At 35.0% G+C, this 19,725-nt stretch overlaps 1 protein-coding gene across 1 annotated transcript in view; it reads left to right on the top strand.

The window, feature by feature from the left end:
- The window catches only part of MSH3 (mutS homolog 3), a 137,599-nt gene that overhangs the window by 60,740 nt on the left and 57,134 nt on the right, over positions 1–19,725 (top strand). Inside the window, exons 13-15 of the mRNA XM_072958444.1 lie at positions 6,345–6,477; positions 16,723–16,910; positions 17,644–17,812. Coding sequence (XP_072814545.1) covers positions 6,345–6,477; positions 16,723–16,910; positions 17,644–17,812 — 490 coding nt within the window. The remainder of the gene's footprint in view (positions 1–6,344; positions 6,478–16,722; positions 16,911–17,643; positions 17,813–19,725) is intronic.

Here is a 19,725-nt window from a genome sequence, read left to right as displayed (position 1 = left end):
TCATCCCTGTTCCTCCTCCTGATTTCCCTGTTCTAGGATCCAGCCCCTCCATCTAATGGGTTGCTTGGGCCAGAAACCTGGGAGTTATTCTGGACATTTCCTTTTGACAACCACATCCAATCTAATACTGAGTCCTGTTGCCTTTACCTCTAAAATAAATCCAGAGTCCTTGCATGTCTTGCCATCTTGACTGCCGTCACCCTGATCTAAACTGCCATCAATTCCCACTTGACTGCTGCACTGTCCTCCTGACTGATCTCTTGTTTGAACATAAAGACTGAATTGTGTCACTCCCCTGCCTTAAATTCTTTATTGGCTTTCCATCATGCTTCAAATAAAATTAAAATTCTTGAGCATGACTCTTCTGTCTGATTCCCCTTTTCATTCATGTGTTTGTTGTCACTCTTGCCTCCTTTGGTTTCTGTGCATCCCAAAGCTTTTTCTCATCTGTGGTCTCTTTATTTGGTCATCTCTCTATCTAGAATGTTCTTTCTTTTCTCTTCAATTTTTATGTGGCTAATTCCTTACCTTGAGGTCTTATTATGAAGTGTTACTTCTTCAGAGAGGCTTTTTTTGATCTCCTAATCTAAATTGCTCTTTGTATCATTTTTAGATATTTTATAAAACTTACTATGATTGATATTTGTTTATCATTCTTGCAAATGGCAGAATTTCATTCTTTTTTATGGCTGAATAATGTTCCATTGTGTATATATACACCACATTGTCTTTATCCACTCATCTGTTGATGGCCACTTAGGTTGCTTCCATCTCTTGCCTATCATAAATAATGTTTCTGTGAACATTGGGGTGCATGTGTCTTTTTGAATTTGTGTTTTTATTTTCTTTGGATATATGCCCAACAGTGGAATTGCTGGATCACATAGTAGTTCATTTTTAGTTTTTTTGAGGAACCTCCATACTATTTTCCATAGTTACTGCACCAGTTTACAATTTTACCAACAGTGTACGAGGGTTCCCTTTTTTCCACATCCTCTCCAACATCTGTTATTTGTAGACTTTTGATGGTAGCCATTCTGACAGGTGAGGTGATACCTCACTGTGTTTTTGATTTGCATTTCTCTGGTAATTAGCGATGTTGAGCATTTTTTCTTGTGCCTGTTGGCCATCTGTATATCCTTTGGGAAAATGTCTATTTAGGTCTTCTAGCCATTTTTTAATCTGGTTGATAGTTGTTGTTGTTTTTTTGATATTTTGATAAGAGCTGTTTTTATATTTTGGATAGTAACTCCTTATTGGTCATATCATTTGCAAATATTTTCTCCCATTTAGTAGGTTGTCTTTTCATTTTGTTGATGGTTTTCTTTGCTGTGCAAAAGCTTTTAAGTTTAATTAGGCCCTATTTGTTTATCTTTACTTTTATTTATTTTCCCTTAGGAGATCTAAAAATAAATTCTGCTACAATTTATGTTGCAGAGTGTTCTGCCTATGCTGTCTTCTAGTTTTATGGTCTCAGGTCTTTATACAAGTCTCTAATCCATTTTGAATTTATTTTTGTATGTGATGTGAAGGAATGTTCTAGTATCATTCTTTTAAATGTAGCTGTCCAGTTTTCCCAGCATCACTTATTGAATAAGAGACTGTCTTTTCTCCTTTATATATTCTTGCCTCCGTATCTAATCAGTCACAACTCCTATTAATTTTACCTCTCTAACATCTCTTCAAACTATGTGCTCTTTCCATGACTATATCCTCCAACTGAGTTTAGATCATCAAGGTCACTCCCTTGGATTACTCAGTCTTCTAACCAGTCTTTTTGTCACTGTTCTTGTCTTTTCCAACATTAGCCATTGGTTCCTCTTGAATTCAGGATAAGGTCTGGATCCTATGTGGTCTGCATTACTCTCATGACCTGGTCCCTGCTTCCCTTTCTAGCTCCTACTATCACACTTTCACCTTCCATCTTTTATTTCTGCTATTGTACTTGATAAGCTCTCAGTAATTGTTCATCGAATGAATGAATAATGGTGTATGTGAAAGGCATAGCTAGGTAGATTCAAGTAATGATGGTTAGGCCCTAGGAGAAGGCCTGTGATTCATGTTTCTACCAGAAAGCTGTTTAGGTAGGTGGTTTAGCCATATCTCGTTACTAATGTGTTAATGTCTGAATTTAATTTACTCATTTTATGTCATCTGTCTTTAGAGCAAACTTTTCAGTAAAAAATCAGAACAAACAACAAAAAACCAACCTCTCCCCAGTATTTCATCTTTCCTTCCCCAAATAACCTTGTGTTAGAATTATAGTGGCATCTCCACAAATAGCAACTAGTAGGTAGACTCAACACATGTCCTTACAATAGCAGTAGCTATGGGTCACACACTGTGTTTCTGAGTGGCAGCCACACGCAACAGATACTAACGTCATCACTCAGTTCACCTTCAACTGTGAAGGACTCCTGTTGACACCCACATTTAGTCGTTGGATCTTTGGTGGTAGTAAAGAATCTTCATCATCTCTAGGACCACAGATCCATTGTGTTTTGTCATATGGAATGAAACGAATGACTCAGGTGTCCTCTTTTCATTTGTTTAGAAGGTGTCATGTGGTAAGATCAATTGTAGAATACTGTAGGGCATCTGGGAATAATATCTTTAGCATCATTTAATTAACAGTGCTACTTCCGGTTTTGTTGACTGTCACAATCACCACATCTCTCTCATTGATTTTACCAAAATAATTGTTTTCTCTTCTGGTGGTCTGGCTTATTATTTTATTACAGTTATTTGGAAAGTCTTCTTACACCTGCTAATTAAAGAACAGTTCTAAGGTATGCAAGCTATTTTATTTAAAAAACTTGACTAGAAGTCATTTTTATTCATTTGCATTCTGATCTGCTTGTAGGATATTAAAGTGGAATTTTAGCTGCCCCAGTGATGAGACATTTGCGGTAAACAGTGTCACACACCATCTCTCCTTCTCACCTCTCCCTGACCATGTTAGACATCTGTAATTGGTTATGGCATTCCTTCTCAGTTCCCCTGCTAACAATCAGCACAGTACTTCAGGTCATCACTAGCAGTAATATTCAGCATTTGAGATCCCAGGACTAGGTTTCGAATATAATCCTTCCTTGTTCACTTTGCACAAAATACCTTTTTGCATAGCTATGCCTTAAAACTTGTCTAACTAAAGCTTATATTTTGTGTGCTATTTCTCCCCTGTGCTGTTCTTTGTAGTACCTATCAAACAGATTTTGTAACCAAATAAAGATTACTATAATAATGAGGATGGCAACAACTACAGAGTATTGAGTAGTTACCATGTACCAGGCACTGTGCTAAGTGCTTGTATGTATTAGTTCTTTCTTTCTTTTTTTTTTTTTAAAGATTTATTGGAATTTTTTTTTTAATGGAGGTTCTGGAAATTAAATCCAGGACTTTGCACATGCTGAGCACATGCTCTACCATTGAGCTATACTCCCACCCCTGTATTGTTTCATTGAATTAATGCAACAATTCTGTGTGAATTAGGGACCTTTACTATTCCCATTTTACAGATGAAGAAACTAGGACAAGGCTAAATAACTGGGAAATGGTAGAGCCTAGATTTGAACTGACGTCATTTGCCTTCTCAGTCCAAATTCTTAACCTCTGAGCTGTTAACCTCCCCAACAAAATGAAGACTGGGTTAAAATGAAAATGACTCATAGTGAACGTGCTTTTGTCTGTGCTAATTGTCGTGAGCCTAAAATAAAAGCCACTACCTTTATATTTTCCCAGAAAATATTTTTTAAAAAGTCTTCCGGAATACTTCATAAGTATGATTTAGGTTTTTATTTACCTCTTTTGCTTTTATCTTTCCATGTCTCAGACAGCCTTTATAATTTTTGAGAGAGTAGCTATCTGGCTGTCTTATACATTCACAGATGGCATTGTTTTATCTGTCCTCATACCATCTGCAGCATCAGCTTAGTCTATTTCCATTGGTGTCATCTTTCATTTATGCACAAGTGAGTTATTAAAGTAAAACTTTATATTTGTGTAGCATTTTGGGTAAACGTTAGGATAAGACATTGATTTATTTTATCACAACAAGCTTACGCATAGAAAATTTAATTTTTTATATTTTCACCTCATCTTGATTTACTTTATATGTAGCCTTTGGCATTAAATTGAATTGAATTAAACAACTAGTTATTGAGCATGTATCATGATCCCAGAACTATGAGAATGAAGAATTGTTCCCTGTTCTCACTGAGCTTACTGTCTAGTGGAAGAGACAATGCAGAACTAATATACAGTTATGAGTTCCACCAAGGAAAGAAAACAGAGAGGGATATGAAAAGGGACGTCAAAGGATTAAATCTAGTCTAGTAAGTCTCGAAAGCCCTTTCAGAGGAAGGATGAGTAGAAGTTTGCCAAACAGAGTAGAAGCAGGTAGATGGTAAGAAAGGGGACAAGAGTCTTCAAGGCAGAGTGAGTAGCAAATGAGAACACCCTGATGTCAGAGAACTTGGAGTGACCCAGGTATTGGAAGGAGTTCAGTCTGACTGCAACTTAGAGTGAATTTAATAAAGTGACAGGTGATCTGAGGTGAGACTCGTGAGGTGATCAGGGATCAAATGTCTTATGAGTCAGTTAAGGATTCTGGATTTGAATCTAAGATTAATTCCAAGTCATTGATATGAGCTTAAAGTAGAGGTATGGCATGAACAGATTTGGGTTCTAGGAAGACCTCTCAGGCTACAGTCTGGAGAATAGATGGGAAAAAGGGACAGAAGTGCATGTGGGGAGGAAAGTGAGGAGGCTGTTTTAGTAGTCTTGTGAGAAATGATTTTTACTTAGACTAGTATAGTGGCAGCAGACATCGAAAGAAAGTGAATAGATTTAAGAGGCCGCCCACTGAGAATGGAGAAACCAGTTTGTGTGTCTACGAAGCTCTGGCTTGTTCTACTTTGTTGTGTTAAACCAAATGCCTGTTCTGCATAATGGAGGATGAGCCAGAGGAAAATGGAGCAAAAATGAGACCTGAAGTTAGTATCCGTATTGTGAATGGTCATGACCTTACAGGATAGTTACACGGAAAACAAAGGTAAAATCACACAACTAATTGCAAAACACTCATCTAGGCAGGATTGTGATGTAAGGTTTCATCATCAGATCAGACCTTCACATCAGTGTGTGTGGTATCAATAGGACTTTGATAGACAAAAGGGTATTCAGTAGCTGATGTCCTCATTTCTCCGCAAATGTCAGTTAATTCTTTGATTTGCTTGCGTGTTTGTTCATTGATTAAAAAAAAAATTTACCAAAGTCCCATTATCCACTGGATATCAGACATCTCAAACTTAACAATGCAGTCTTTAATACCACATATGGCCAGTGTATACCTAGTGTATTTGATATGTATACATGATGGAGGGGCCACAGCTCATTTAGGGCACATTGTCAGTCAGGTTTCCATGTTACATTGGTCGGGTCTGACCATTACTTCCCCAGCAGCCCATCACTTTGGGTGTAGTCATTAATAAACTCCTGCAGCACTGGCCTCCCGTGTCTCCTGATGTCTTATCCTTAGGACTTCCTTGGCTCAGGCTATGTGCCTAATCCCGTTTCAGTTAGACAGTTGATCAGTTCAACCAGCACCACCAGGCCTTCTCTCAGAGCAGTTGGTTAGCTGGATGGATTGTTTTTTTGACTGAGATGGTCAGTCATTTGTCAGAGTAGAAAATTCAGCTGCCCACTGTAGACTTACTATATTAGCCAGGTATACAAGCAATGGTAGCCAATAAATCCTCAATCTCAGTGGTTTAAATACATTTGAAGTTAATTTTTTGCTAATGTAAAGTTCATTTGGTAGCTAATGTGGGAATGGAGGGTTTTCTGCTCTGCTCATGGACCCAGGCTGACAGAATTAGCAGGTGGCTCACAGAATTGCCCTGGGCTCACCATTCACTTGACAAAGGGGAAAAGAGTGAATGTGGCGGCGTGGGGAGTGAATGTGAAAGATTCATGGGAGGTTTTTATGGGCCAGGGTTAGAAGTGGCTTAATCATTCCTACCCACATTTCATTGGCTAGACCTTGGGTACACAGCCATACCTAACTGCCGAGGAGACTGGGAAATGTAGTTTCTGCGTTTGTCCTGGAGGAAAGAAAGACTTAAGGAACCAGTCTCTGCCCCATATAGCCAAAGACTTTCCTTGCATAGTTCCTGCTCTTAAATTCAAATGATATGGGGCAGGGAAGGGCCAGAGATAAGGAGGAAGAGTCTCCTTTGTGTATTTCTAAGTGGCTGCTGTCAAGTGCTGGCCATTAGAGTGGGAAATGTCTGCATTCTGAGTTCCTAACGTATCTGATAATTGCCATTACTCTGTTCTCACAGGGAAATAAATGCTCGACTTGATGCTGTATCTGAAGTTCTCCATTCAGAATCCAGTGTGCTTGGTCACATAGAAAATTATCTACGTAAATTGCCCGACTTAGAGCGAGGCCTCTGTAGCATTTATCACAAAAGAGTAAGTGTGATAGAAATGAAATCTATTAAAACCAATAATATTCTTCACCTTGAGGACATCAGATGTTAAAGAGAAACTCCTTAAGGCTTTATTATTTTACTTTGTAAAATCTTGCAGATAACATGAGAGAATCCTTAGAAAATTTGCCCAAATTGAGGTTACTCCAATTTTTGCATTGTAAAAAGTAAAGTTTGCCCACATCTGTTAACTACAGCAACACATGGGTCCCTTCTGTTACAATGTAGAACATTCTTCTGTTTGTCCTCAGACTGTGGACCATCATCAAAATAGGAAATTTAGTCGCAGGGAGGGTATAACTTAGTGGACAATGCATGCCTAGCATGCACAAGGTCCTGAATTCAATCACCAGTGCCTCCATTAAAAAATAAATTAAATTTAAAAAATTAATTACTCCCCCAATTAAATAAACAAATAAATAAATAAAAACCAGGAAATTTTCCTAGATTAGCTACTTTTAAAAAGAGAAGCTGTATTTCTTTTGACCGTAGAACAGCTTCTTGTTTGACTTAACCAAAGGAAGAATCTGCTAGTAAAATATTTGTGATGGTATTAATATGCAGACAAGTTTGGATATTGAAAGTAAGTGAAAAACATTATTTTGAGTTTCGTCACTTAAGCTTTACATTTTAAGTCATAGTCATAGCAAGCGAGGTTTTTTCCAAACTTAGAGAAATAATTTCCTTTATCTTCAAAATATGCCTAAGATTTTAAAAAGTTATCAATTAGTTATATTTATAATTGTTAATAAACTTTTTATAGTATTTTACCAAGTGCAGAAGTCATTAACATACATGAGACACTTTTTCCTTGTAAAAACAAAACTTAATGAGATTGAGAAGGTTTATCTCCTTACCTACGGGAAATTATGTTTATTACTGTATATAATGCTACAGCAACTTGCATTGCGTTGGCTAAATTGATGATGCTAAGAAGAGGGTTAGTAACTTGTTAGTAAGTGACAGAATTCATATTTAAACCAGAGTCTCTGATTTGGTTTTTAGTAGCTTACATTTTTAGACTCTACCAGTTTTTATATGGTAACAGTTTTGAATACCATTGCATTTTTTTCCTGGTTATCCCCTACATAAGCAAATTTTATTTTTTTGCCCAAGTGTGAATCCTTGCCAATTTAATAATTTTACTGTAGAACAATTTTTATGTGCACAAACATTAGCTCTATCCAACATTAGTCTTTTTCTTTTTTTTTTTTCCCATATATCTTTACTTTTTTTAGGACTTTTCCCCCCACAAAGGTTTACTAGAATAATAAGTACTGCTTCTGAGAATACTTGCAGTGCCCAAGAGGAACTTATGTAACTGTTCCATATGCTTTGGCTAAATTTGAAGAGAAAGAACAAGCTGAAATGGGGAAATAATTATCCTTAGGGGAAAAATGTGTGAGTTCGCTATGGGATTGGTGGAGCCTCTTGTACCATTGCTTGGTGCGCTGTGTTGTTGTTTTGGTAGCAATAGCAGAGGCTGTCCTGGTAGCTGAAAGTTTTGCAGTTGACTTTTTTGAGGTTACAGAGTGGATGTCATATCATTTATTATTTGGTATCCTTGTCCCAGTGGCTGACAATCAGTGCTTATTTCCCTTCATCAAGCAACAGATTGCCAAACACATTGCCTTCACTACTTGAAAGGATTCACTGGCAGATGTTAGAGATTTTTGTTTTTCTCAAAAGAAAATAGGAGCAAAGCTGAAAAAATTATCAATTGCTAATCAAAAGAGCTGAGTCAGAGTATCCAAGACGTCAAGGTGGCATCATCATTCCATGCCACTGTGATTTCTGTTATGTCTTCCTGCTTCTCTGTAAACCAGAATTTGATATTTGCACTTCATAAGGTTTGTGTATTCATAAAAGTCTAAAAACTCTGGTAAATGTCAGAATCTAATTCTTTTTTGTAAAAAAATTGAGGTATAATTGATACACAGCTTTAGTTTCAGGTATACAATGTCATGATTTATTTATGTATATGTGGCAAAATGATCACTGCAATAAGTCTAGTTAAAGTCTAGTTAACATCCTTCACCAGGCATAGTTACAAAGTTTTTTTGTTTTCTCCTGATAAGCACTTTCAAGACCTACTCTCTTAACAACTTTCAAATATATAATACAGTATTAGTAACTGTGGTCACCATACTGTACATTACACCTCTAGGACTTATTTATTTTACAACGGAAGTTTGTACCTTTTGACCACTTTCACACATTTTGTCCACACTCCCCATCCGCCATAACCACTAACCCATGCTCTGTTATCTATGAATTCAGGTTTTTTTGTTTGTTTTAAATTCCACCTGTGAGATATACGGTATAGAATCTAATTCATTTTGAAAGTAACCAATATGCAGAGCAGGAATGACTTTTAGTTTCAAGCTGTACTTTACTAAAGGAGCTTATGACTCACTCAGAAGCTGTTCCTTATTGCTGTTTTAATGTTTACACAAGAATGTGCCTAAAGATTGTTGAAAAGTGAAGATTAGAAATGATTTGGTAACAGACCAACTTCAGGAAGTCTGAATGCTTTAAACCAAATTTTTACAGATTATTTAGCTGGCTCTTGGAACACACATCAAACACATGTCTATTCTTTATCATTAAATTACTCTAAGTAAGCTTGTGCTGTATTCACCAAATGGTGAGTGATATCCTGGGTACAGACTGTGCCAATTATGCGAAATTTCTCAAAATGGTAAGAAACACTGTTTGGATGTAGTGGAAGTGGTAAGCCTGGGCCATCTGGCTGTGTGGAAAGTGCCCTGGAACAGGGACAAATAGGTATTTTTATGATGATAATAAGAGAGGATACCAAATAGGCTGACTCTGAAATAAAATAAACATTTCTTTTGATAGTAAGACTTCAAATTTAAATCTTAGGAAATAGTGCTAGTCATAGAAATCTGTATTAACTGCTCAATAACTATTTTGTAAGAAAATGATATATAACTGCTGAGGTTGGTGAATACATGTAAAGGATTGTAGCACTTGATTAATGTTGAAGGGAGAGTGTTTCTAGAGTTTTGTAAGCAAGAGTAGTCTCTTAGCGAGACTAGTAGAAGCCCAAAGCCATGTTTTCAGTAATGGGGCTTAGGCTGGGGTTCTTCCAGCCCTGTGAGGACCTGCTCCTGCGCTTGTGCATGTGTTCTAAAGCTCTTCCACAGAGAAGCTTGCTGCTGGAAATGGGGCTGAACAGGAGTGACTCCAGCAGCAACTGCTTTACCCTTATCCTCCGCTTTCTTGATGCTCCATTGAGTTGCTTTACTTAAGAAATTTGAGAGCCACCCTGCTATGGGCACTTAGGGCTTGATTGCAGGCACTTCCGGTTTTCACATTGCTTCTGTTGCTGACTTAAACTTTGCATCACACCTGAGCATGAAAAATTAAACCCCTAAATGTGAAAAATTAATCCCTCTCTTGCCTAACAAATTACAGTGATTATAAGAGATTATTATTCAAAAATTCTATTGAAAATGTTTATTTTTAGCTCTTTACTGTTGTTACAATATATCATTAATTGACTCTTGGCCGATTCTAGACTATAAATTATTTCTAGGCTGTGCATTTATACAAATAGTGCAGCTTCCTATGTGTATCTTTCCCAGCAAACAGTGGCCTCTTTGGAGAAGAGGTGCTTTATAATATGACTTTGAACTCAGCTTTTGTTCAGTTGGACCTAACTTCACATTTTTCTGCATAATTTACTTCATTCCTTATAGTTAATAATTGTCTTTCTAAACATGTTGTCAGCACTCACCCATTTTATGTATATCACTATTTATTATGTGGACTTACTCACTCAAGCCTGTGTTGTCCTCTCACTTCATGATATTATTTTCATCAAATAGTCTGTTAATTTCATTTTCCTGAGCCATCTGACCTGATTCATCCTGGACTCTTTGCCCTCTGTAATGATTGAATAGCTGTTTTCTTAGATTCAGTTTATTTCCGTTGAATTGACTCTTCTGTTTCTGTATTCCATGACTTCCTCTTGGTTTATTCCTTCATTCTCTGGAAGCATCCTAAGAAAGGATGGAGATGTTTTGAAACATTGATGTCTGGAAATGTCTTTTTTTTTTTTTCCTACTTTCACATTTTATTGGTAGCTTGGGTATAAAATTCTAGGCTATAAATTATTTTCCTTCAAAATTTTGTATTCATTGTCTTCTTCAATAGTTTCTACTATTGTTAAACAGTCTGAAGTCATACTGCTTCCTGATTTTTTCTGTGACTTTTTTCCCCATTTTTTTCTTCCCTTTTGGAAATACAAGATTTTCTCTTCGTCCTCAGTATTCTAAAATTTATGATGATTTGCCATGATGTAGGTTTTTTTTTATTCTTATTTTTTATTGAAGTATAGTCAGTTTACATGGTTAGTTTCAGGTGTACAGCAAAGCGATTCAGTTATACATATACATACATACTATATACATATATGTACATTTTTAGTTTCTTTTCCATTACGGCTCATTACAAGAAATTGAATATAGTTCCCTGTCCTATAGAATAGGTTCTTGCTGTTTATCCACTTCACATATAGTAATGTGTATCCATCAATCCCAAACTGCCAATCTATCCCTCCCCCATTTCCCGTTATGGTAACCACAGTTTGTTTTCTATGTCCGTGAGTCTGTTTCTAGTTTGTAGATAGAATTTGTATCTTTTTTTTCAGATTCTACGTATAAATGTTACCATATTAGTCTTTGTCTGACTTACTTCACTTAATACGATAATCTCTAAATCCATCCATGTTGCTGCAAATGGCATTATTTCATTCATTTTTTATGGCCTAGTTGTATTCCATTGTATATATATATACACACCACATTTTCTTTATCCATTCATCTGTTGATGAACATTTAGGTTTGCTTCCATGTCTTGGCTATTGTAAATAATGCTGCTGTGAACACTGGGGTGCATGTATCTCTTCAAATTATAGTTTTCTCTGGATATATGCTGGATCATATGGTAAGTCCATTTTTAGTTTTTTAAGGAACCTCCATACTGTTCTCCATAGTGGCTTCACCAATTTACATTCCCATTAACAGTGTAGGAGGGTTTCCTTTTCTCCACACCCTCTCCAGCATGTATTATTTGTAGACTTTTTAATGATGGCCATTCTGACTGGTGTGAGGTGATAACCTCATTGTAATTTGGTTTGCATTCCTCTGATAATTAGCTAAATTGATCATCTTTTCATGTGCCTGTTGGCTATCTGGATGTCTTCTTTGGAGAAATGTCTATTTAGGTCTTCTACCCAATTTTTGATTGGGTTGTTTTGTTTTTTTCATATTAAGCTGTATGAGCTGTTTGTATATTTTGGAAATTAGTCCATTGTCGGTCATGTCATTTGCAAATATTTTCTCCCATTCTGTAGGTTGTCTTTTCGTTTTGTTTATGGTTTCCTTTGCAGTGCAAAAGCTTTTATGTTTAATTAGTTCCCATGTGTTTATTTTTGCTTTTATTTCCATTACTCTAGGAGCTGGTTTGAAAAAAATACTGCTTTGATTTATGTCAAAGCATGTTCTGCCTTTGTTTTCCTCTAAGAGTTTTATAGTATCTTGTCTTACATTTAGGTCTTTAATCCATTTTGAGTTTATTTTTGTGTATGGTATTAGAGAATGCTCTAATTTCAGTCTTTTACAGGTAGCTGTCCAGTTTTCCCAGGACCACTTATTAGAGAGACTGTCTTTTCTCCACTGTATATTCTTGCCTCCTTTGTCACCATAAGTGCTTGGGTTTATTTCTGGACTTTCTGTCCTGTTCCATTGATCTATGTGTCTGTTTTTGTGCCAGGACCATACTGTTTGGATTACTGTAGCTTTGTAGTGTAGTATAGTCTGAAGTCAGAGAGCGTGATTCCTCCAGCTCTGTTCTTTCTCAAGATTTTTTGACTATTCAGGGAATTTTGTGTTTCCATACAAATTTAAAAAATTTTTTGTACCAGTTTTGTGAAAAATGTCATTGGTAATTTGGTAGGGACTGCATTGAATCCGTATATTGCCTTGGATAGTATGGCCATTTTAACAATATTGATTCACCCAATCCAAGAACATGATGTATCTTTCCATCTGTTTGTGCCATCTTCAGTTTCTTTTGTCAGTATCTTACGCTTTTGGAGTACAGGTCCTTTGCCTCCTTTGGTAGGTTTATGCCTAGGTATTTTATTCTTTTTGATGTGATCATAAATGGGGTGGATTCCTTAATTTCTTTTTCTGCTATTTCATTGTTAGTGTATAGAAATGCCAGTGATTTCTGTATATTAATTTTGTATCCTGTAACTTTACCGAATTTATTGTTGAGCTCTAGTAATTTACTGGTAGTGTCTAGGATTTCCTGTATCATGTCATCTGCAAACAGTGACAATTTTACTTCTCCTTTTCCAATTTTGATTCCTTTCATTTCTTTTTTTTCTCTGATTGCTGTGACTCGGACTTCTAAAACTGTATTGAATAAAAGTGCTGAGAGTGGGCAAGTGGGCATCCTTGTCTTCTTCCTGATCTTAGAGGAAATGCTGTCAGCTTTTCACCATTGAGTATGATGTTAGCTGTGGGTTTGTCATATATTGCCTTCATTATGTTGAGGTATTTCCCTCTATGCCCACTTTCTGGAGAGTTTTTATCATAAATAGATGGTGAATTTTATCAAAAGCTTTTTCTGTGTCTATTGAGATAATCATATGATTTTTGTTCTTCAGTTTGTTAGTGTGGTATATCACATTGATTTGTGGATATTGAAAAATCTTGTATCCCTGGGATAAATCCCACTTGATCATAGTGTATGATCCTTTTAAGATATTGTTGGAGTTGATTTACTAGTATTTTGTTGAGGATTTTTGCATCTATATTCATAAGTGATACTGACCTGTAATTTTCTTTCTTTGTGATATATTTGTCTGGTTTTGGTATCAGGGTGACAGTGGCCTCATCAGATGAGTTCAGAAGTGTTCCCTCCTCTGAAAGTTTTTGGAATAGTTTCAGAATAGATGTTAACCCTTCTGTAAATATTTGGTAGAATTCACCTGTGAAGCCATCTGGTCCTGGATTTTTGTTTGTTGGGAGTTTTTAAATTACTGATTCAATTTCATTACTGGTAATTAGTCTATTTACATTTTCTGTTTCTTCCTGGTTTAGTCTTGGCAGATTGTACCTTTCTAAGACATTGTCCATTTCTTCTAGGTTGTCCTTTTTGTTGGCGTATAGTTGCTCATAGTAGCCTCTTATAATCCCTTGTATTTCTGTGGTGTCAGTTGTAACTTTTCCTTTTTCGTTTCTGATTTTATTAATTTAGGTCCTCTTTTTTTCTTGATGATTCTGGCTAAAGGTTTACCAGTTTTGTTTATCTTCCATTGTAATCCATTGTATTGGGCCCTTTTAATCTGGCAACCAAGTTCTGGGAAATTTTTCTGAACTACTTTTTTTGATGATTTCTTTCTTTCTGCAACTCTATTATTTGAGTTGATTGAATCTTTTGGACTGATTATCAAACCTTCTGTATTTTTCATCTCTTTACAGTTTTGCTTTGCCTTCTTAGAAATTTTATCACCTTGATCTTCTACCTCTTTTGTTGCATTTTTTATTTCTGCTTTCAAGTTTAATTTCTACGAATTTTGGTTGTTTTCTTGTTCTCTGAAAGTTCTTTTTAAAAGAAAATAGCATGTCATTCTTATTTCATGATTCTCTGTTTATTTATATATTCTTATTTCAATATTCTCTGTTTAACTGAGGATATTATTCAATTTCTTTCTTAGAAGTTTTCTTCTACCTGTATAGGCTCTGTTCTTCCTTGTATTTGTTGGTTGATTGATTGGTTGATTATTTGTTTTAGTTTTTGCATTTCATTAGACTTTTTATTCTGATCATTTTTAAAGAGTGGAGGACTAAAATGCTGATAGCAAAATCTATGTAGTTGAATGTGGCTTGCAAAATAGGGGGTGAACTATAGAGCGACCTTGATGGTTCATTTATTGGGAGAATTTTCCTCTTATGCTTGTGAGATTTCCCCAGGGATTCTTTTGGCCTTCTAAATGGCTGTCAATATTCTGGGAGCTAAATAGGGATAGCCAGGAATCTCAGCATTCGGTTTGCAATCATTCCTTTAATCCCTTAATTCTGGTGTACACTCATCCTTCACTGTACCTGAAGCTAGTTGAGATACCCATGTTTTACTTTCTCTTGAAAATAAAATTACGCTTGACCCTTAAACAACATGGGTTTGAACTGTTCAGGTCCTCTTACATTCAGAGTTTTTTCATTAAATACGTATTAATAATGCTGCATGATCCATGTTGGTTGAATTCTTGGAGGCGGAACCACAGATATGGAGGGCCAACTATAAAGTCATACTCAGATTTTTTTATTGTGTGGAGGGTATGCACCCCTAACCTCCATGTTGTTCAGTGGTCACCTGTAGTCTTCTGTAAGGTAGGAAAATGGTGGTTGCTCGGTGGCATGGCGAGGAATAGGGACTGAGGGATTTAATGGCTGCTGAATTCACTTTCTTTTGGGGGGGGGTAGGTAATTAGGTTTATTTATTTATTTAATTTATTTTATCTTTTTAAGCAGGTACTAGGGATTGAACCTAGGACCTCATGTATGCTGAGCATGCGCTTTACCATTTGAGCTATACTCTTCCCCCTTGAACTCACTTTCAACCAGTTGTTTTTTCCCCTCCCAACTCCCCTACCCACAGCTTTCACTTCCAAAGGTAATTTATACCACCAGTTCCAGAGTCTTTTAGGATTCTTGGTGTAACTCAAATTGGGTCCTAGTTTTCCTCATGGTCTGCTTGAGATTCAAATATCCTGAGTCTTCCAAGTCGATTACCACTTGTCCATTTACTTTGTGGCTTTGAAGGGGCTGTTGCTATTATTTTTTTCTCCTAATTATTCTTGAGATTTCATTTCTTTCTAAACAATCCTGGACTATAGCTTCAAGATAGAGTGAAATCACATGCATGTGTTGAGTCACTTTCTTTATCCAAAACTTCAAAAAAAAATTATTCATGTCATGTTATAAAATTACAACAGCATCCAGGGATGTAAAATAAAGAGTAGAAAGTCTCCCTTTACTACCCTCCAGCATATCCAGTACCCAGAGGTAACTGGAATAAGTTACATGTGTACCTTTCCTGAAATTTTTAATTTATGCTTTTATTTCAGTAGAATAATATATATAATTTAAAGAATCACAAATGAAATTTTACTGTGTAAATACATATATAGTACATAGTGTAAAAATATACTGTGTATATTCAATATATGTTGATATGAAATTCCGTATCAATCTGTACATCAGTATTTACAGACATCTTAGTTTTTTAACTGTTTTATAGTGTTAAATTGAATGAGTTTTTCCTAATAAGATCTCAGTTGCTAGATATTTGTTTCTTACTCACTTTTTAATATTATCATCAACACTGCTACTATAAATATTCAAATACACATATTTTTTCACTACTTGTAAAACGTATTTTGTTAAATTCTTAAAAATACAATTGTTTAGTCAAAGGGTATATGCACTTTTTATTACGAATCTATGACAGATTGCTCTTTAAAAAGGTTAAGCCTTTACTAATAGTATATAAAAGTGTTATTTTTCATACCCTGTGTGACTTAGCTATTATCAAACTTTTAAATCTTTGACATTCTGATAAGTGAAAAACGCTACCTTGTCATTTTAATTTGCTTTTCATAATTATATGTGAAGCTAATCATATGCTTATTGGACGTTTTTCCCTATGAGCTGCATATTCAGTTTTCTTGGCCATTATTCTTTGGATTATTCACCTTTCATATGTCAATTTGCAAAACCTCATTATACTTGGGAGAATTTTGCCCTTTATCGCTCTATCTGTATTTTGCAGCTATTTCCCCAGAGTTGTTCTTTTTCGTTTGTGACATTGTTTACTGTATTTTTTGTTATATGGTCAATTTTTGTTATATGGTCAATGTTTTAAATTTTAAAATACCAAGCAAGTTATTGGCTTTCCTATGCCTGACTCAGGTTATTTTCTTTATAGCTTTAAACTATTATTTTATAAAATGTTTAAACTACTGATTTAACATTTAGGAGGTATCAACAGTATTTTATTTCAGTTAACTAATTTATACAATACATTAAAATTTTCTTTTATTCTGATTCTAACTTTAAAAGGACCACTGACTAAACTTCATTTTCATATATCTTATGCTATTTAGGTAAAAAAATATTTCTATTTTCAGTGTTCTACCCAAGAGTTCTTCCTGATTGTCAAAACTCTGTATTATCTGAAGTCAGAATTTCAAACATTGGTACCTGCTGTTAATTCCTTTGTTCAGTCAGAGTTGCTCCAATCAGTTATTTTAGAAATTCCCGAACTCCTCAGTCCAGTGGACCGTTACTTAAAGATACTTAACGAACAAGCTGCCAAGTAAGTAGCAGATTCTTACTTCTTTTCTAGCGGTGAAAGTAATGTGTTTGCCATTTGATGTGTAGATGGTTAAGCTTCCCTAGAAGTAATGGGAGAAGTTGCATGTAAAGGTACAAATATGATTGGATACTAGAGGCTCTATATTATAGCTGGAAAAAACACATTGCTGCCTAAAATTTAGGCAGTTCTGTCATGTAGAACAAATGTAGGACTTCTCCAGGTGTCAGGTGATGAAAAGATAAAATCCAGGTTGAGCAAACAGTAGCAGTTTATTAATCTAAAAACAGATGGCAAATGGCATCTTATGCTTATTTGCTAGATGTCTAGAGATGATCTGCTTTATGTTCAGAAACTACAGAAGCAAAGGTATCCGTTTAGAGGTAGTCATTTTTTCACAATTCATCACACAAGGAACTCTATATATAAGAAAAAAGATTTGACAGTATTTGCATTGTGTTTACTTTCTGAATAAACTACAAATATTTAATTTCATCTCTTGGTTTCATCTTGAGACTAACGAACTTGAAAAACGAAAATGATGTTAGGGAAATTTTGTCTCTCTTCAAAGATATTAAGAAACTGACCCATAAATATTTAGTGAACAAGCTGAGATTACAACCTTGTTTTCCTGACTTCCCACCCTTTGGTCTTTCATTATGCTATGAAAAAGAATTGATAATTGATATAAGTAATGTGGTTCAATATATGTATTTGCATTTTTTCATTTTTTTAGGTCTGGGGATAAAACTGAATTATTCAGTGATCTTTCTGATTTCCCTTTAATAAAAAAGAGAAAGGATGAAATTCAAGAAGTTACTTATAAGATCCAAATACATTTGCAAGAAATACGAAAAATACTCAAAAACCCTTCTGCACAATATGTGACAGTCTCAGGACAGGAGGTAATGTCAAACACACTTTTATTTTGTGTTAGTTTTCCTCAAATAGAGAAGCAATTTTAAAATGTAAATCAAAATCTGAGGGTAGGATGAAAGGTTGTTTTTTTTTGTTGTGTGTGTTTTTTGTTGTTGTTTTTTTTTTTTCAGATTTTCTATTTTGTTCCTTAGGAATATGTTGTAATAGCTTGTTTTGATAAGAATTTTCCTTTAATAACAGCATTTTGTTTGCTCATTTACTTCATACTTTAGTCTCTGGGTGAAATCATGCATCTTAATGTTACATGTGTTTTAATATTACTTATTGAAATTATGTTATAGAAATGCTTGACTATTATAAATAATAACTTTATAGAATTCATTTACCCTAAATCCAGGAGAGAGAAGTAACTCTTTGATTCCTGGCCTACAGATGATGAAATGATACAAAGTAAACAACCTACATTAATTAGATCATGAAGTGATTAAATGGCAAGGCTTCCTTCTGAAGGAGTGTGTCCACTAAAAAAAAAACAAAAACAAAAAACAAAAACAAAACAAAACCCCAAAACTTTGTATGTATGTAGTGAAAACCTCCATTTAGTGAGCCTTGCATAATATTATGGTGCTGTCTAGAATGTAGTTTTTGTTATGTGTACTTCTGTTTAAAGTTTGATATTAATATCTGAATGAGAACCAAGAAGAAGTATGCTTTTTTTTAAGTGTGGTTGAGTACTTGAAGCATTGCATCATATGGCTGATAAAATATATATTCCAACTGAGAGAAAGGCTTAATTTCAAATCAGTTTTTAAAATACTTAGATCACTTTATCTGTTTAGCCAGGAGTGTTGATTTATATGATTATTTGAAATAAGAAAGTCTACATTAAATTATAATCTTTTTAGAAATGTATATTAATTTAATGGACCATTGGTTAAGTTAGCCTGTCTTCTGGACTTAAGATGTTATTTATACTCAGGCAGAGACTTCATAATGCATTCCATATAGTGCTCTATATAACAGAAAAATGATTTTACAATATCTATACTTCTCAGCCCTCCCTGAACAGGCAAATACCAAATATCTCTTGGTTTCATTATACAATTATGACTGTGACAAGTGACCTCAGCACCACTGTTCTGGTCTACTTGTTGAAAATGAAATGATCAAAATTGCTTAATACCTTAATAAAAGATGTGTAGTAGAAAAGTGGTTACCTGGTATTACAATGGGGAAAGCTGAGTGTACGTGCTATAATAATAGTCATATAGTTAACCATTTAGCAAACACTTACTAAGTTTGGAATGGTGCTAAGTGCTTTACATATATTATTGAATCCTTGTAACAAGCATATATTATTGAATCCATGTAACAATACAGAAAGGGGTTTTTCCAGTTTTGCAGGAAGGAAAACTGAGGCTTAGGGTAGTGAGATAAATTACCCAAGTTAGAAAAAACTCAGTTCCAGCCTAGGTCAGCCTGACTCCAATCCTTATACCATGTCATTATTTCACTCTACACAAGGAATTATCAACATCACAGATTTTATTTAATAAAATCCAGAGATTTTAGATACTATTCAAAATAAAACACTAAAATGAAGCTTAGAAAGAGAGCCCCAAATTCAGCTGGCAGCTTTAAAGTAAAAATGGAGAAAACTGATTAGGAATTCCTAAGGGATAGTAGATTAGTTATTCTTTACCCATATAGCAGAGATGTTTAAGAAAATGCACAGCATGGAAATCAAGTAATTGGATTACAGAGAATTAGCAAGGAAGATAAATTATCTTTTTATTCTTAATCTGTACTAGGTAAAGGTGATGAATTTGAGGCAAGAAATTTCTTAGTTTTTAACAAAAGGTGTCTTGTTAGTTTTTTAAAACCTCTAGAATCTTAATAGTACATCAGTACAGAATCGCTTTTATAACATTTTTTGAGG

Source organism: Vicugna pacos, chromosome 3, assembly GCF_048564905.1.
Source record: "Vicugna pacos chromosome 3, VicPac4, whole genome shotgun sequence".
In the NCBI taxonomy this organism is placed as follows: Eukaryota; Metazoa; Chordata; class Mammalia; order Artiodactyla; family Camelidae; genus Vicugna; species Vicugna pacos.
The sequence above is the reverse complement of the archived record's forward strand: the minus strand, read 5'-3'. Positions and strand labels throughout refer to the sequence as shown.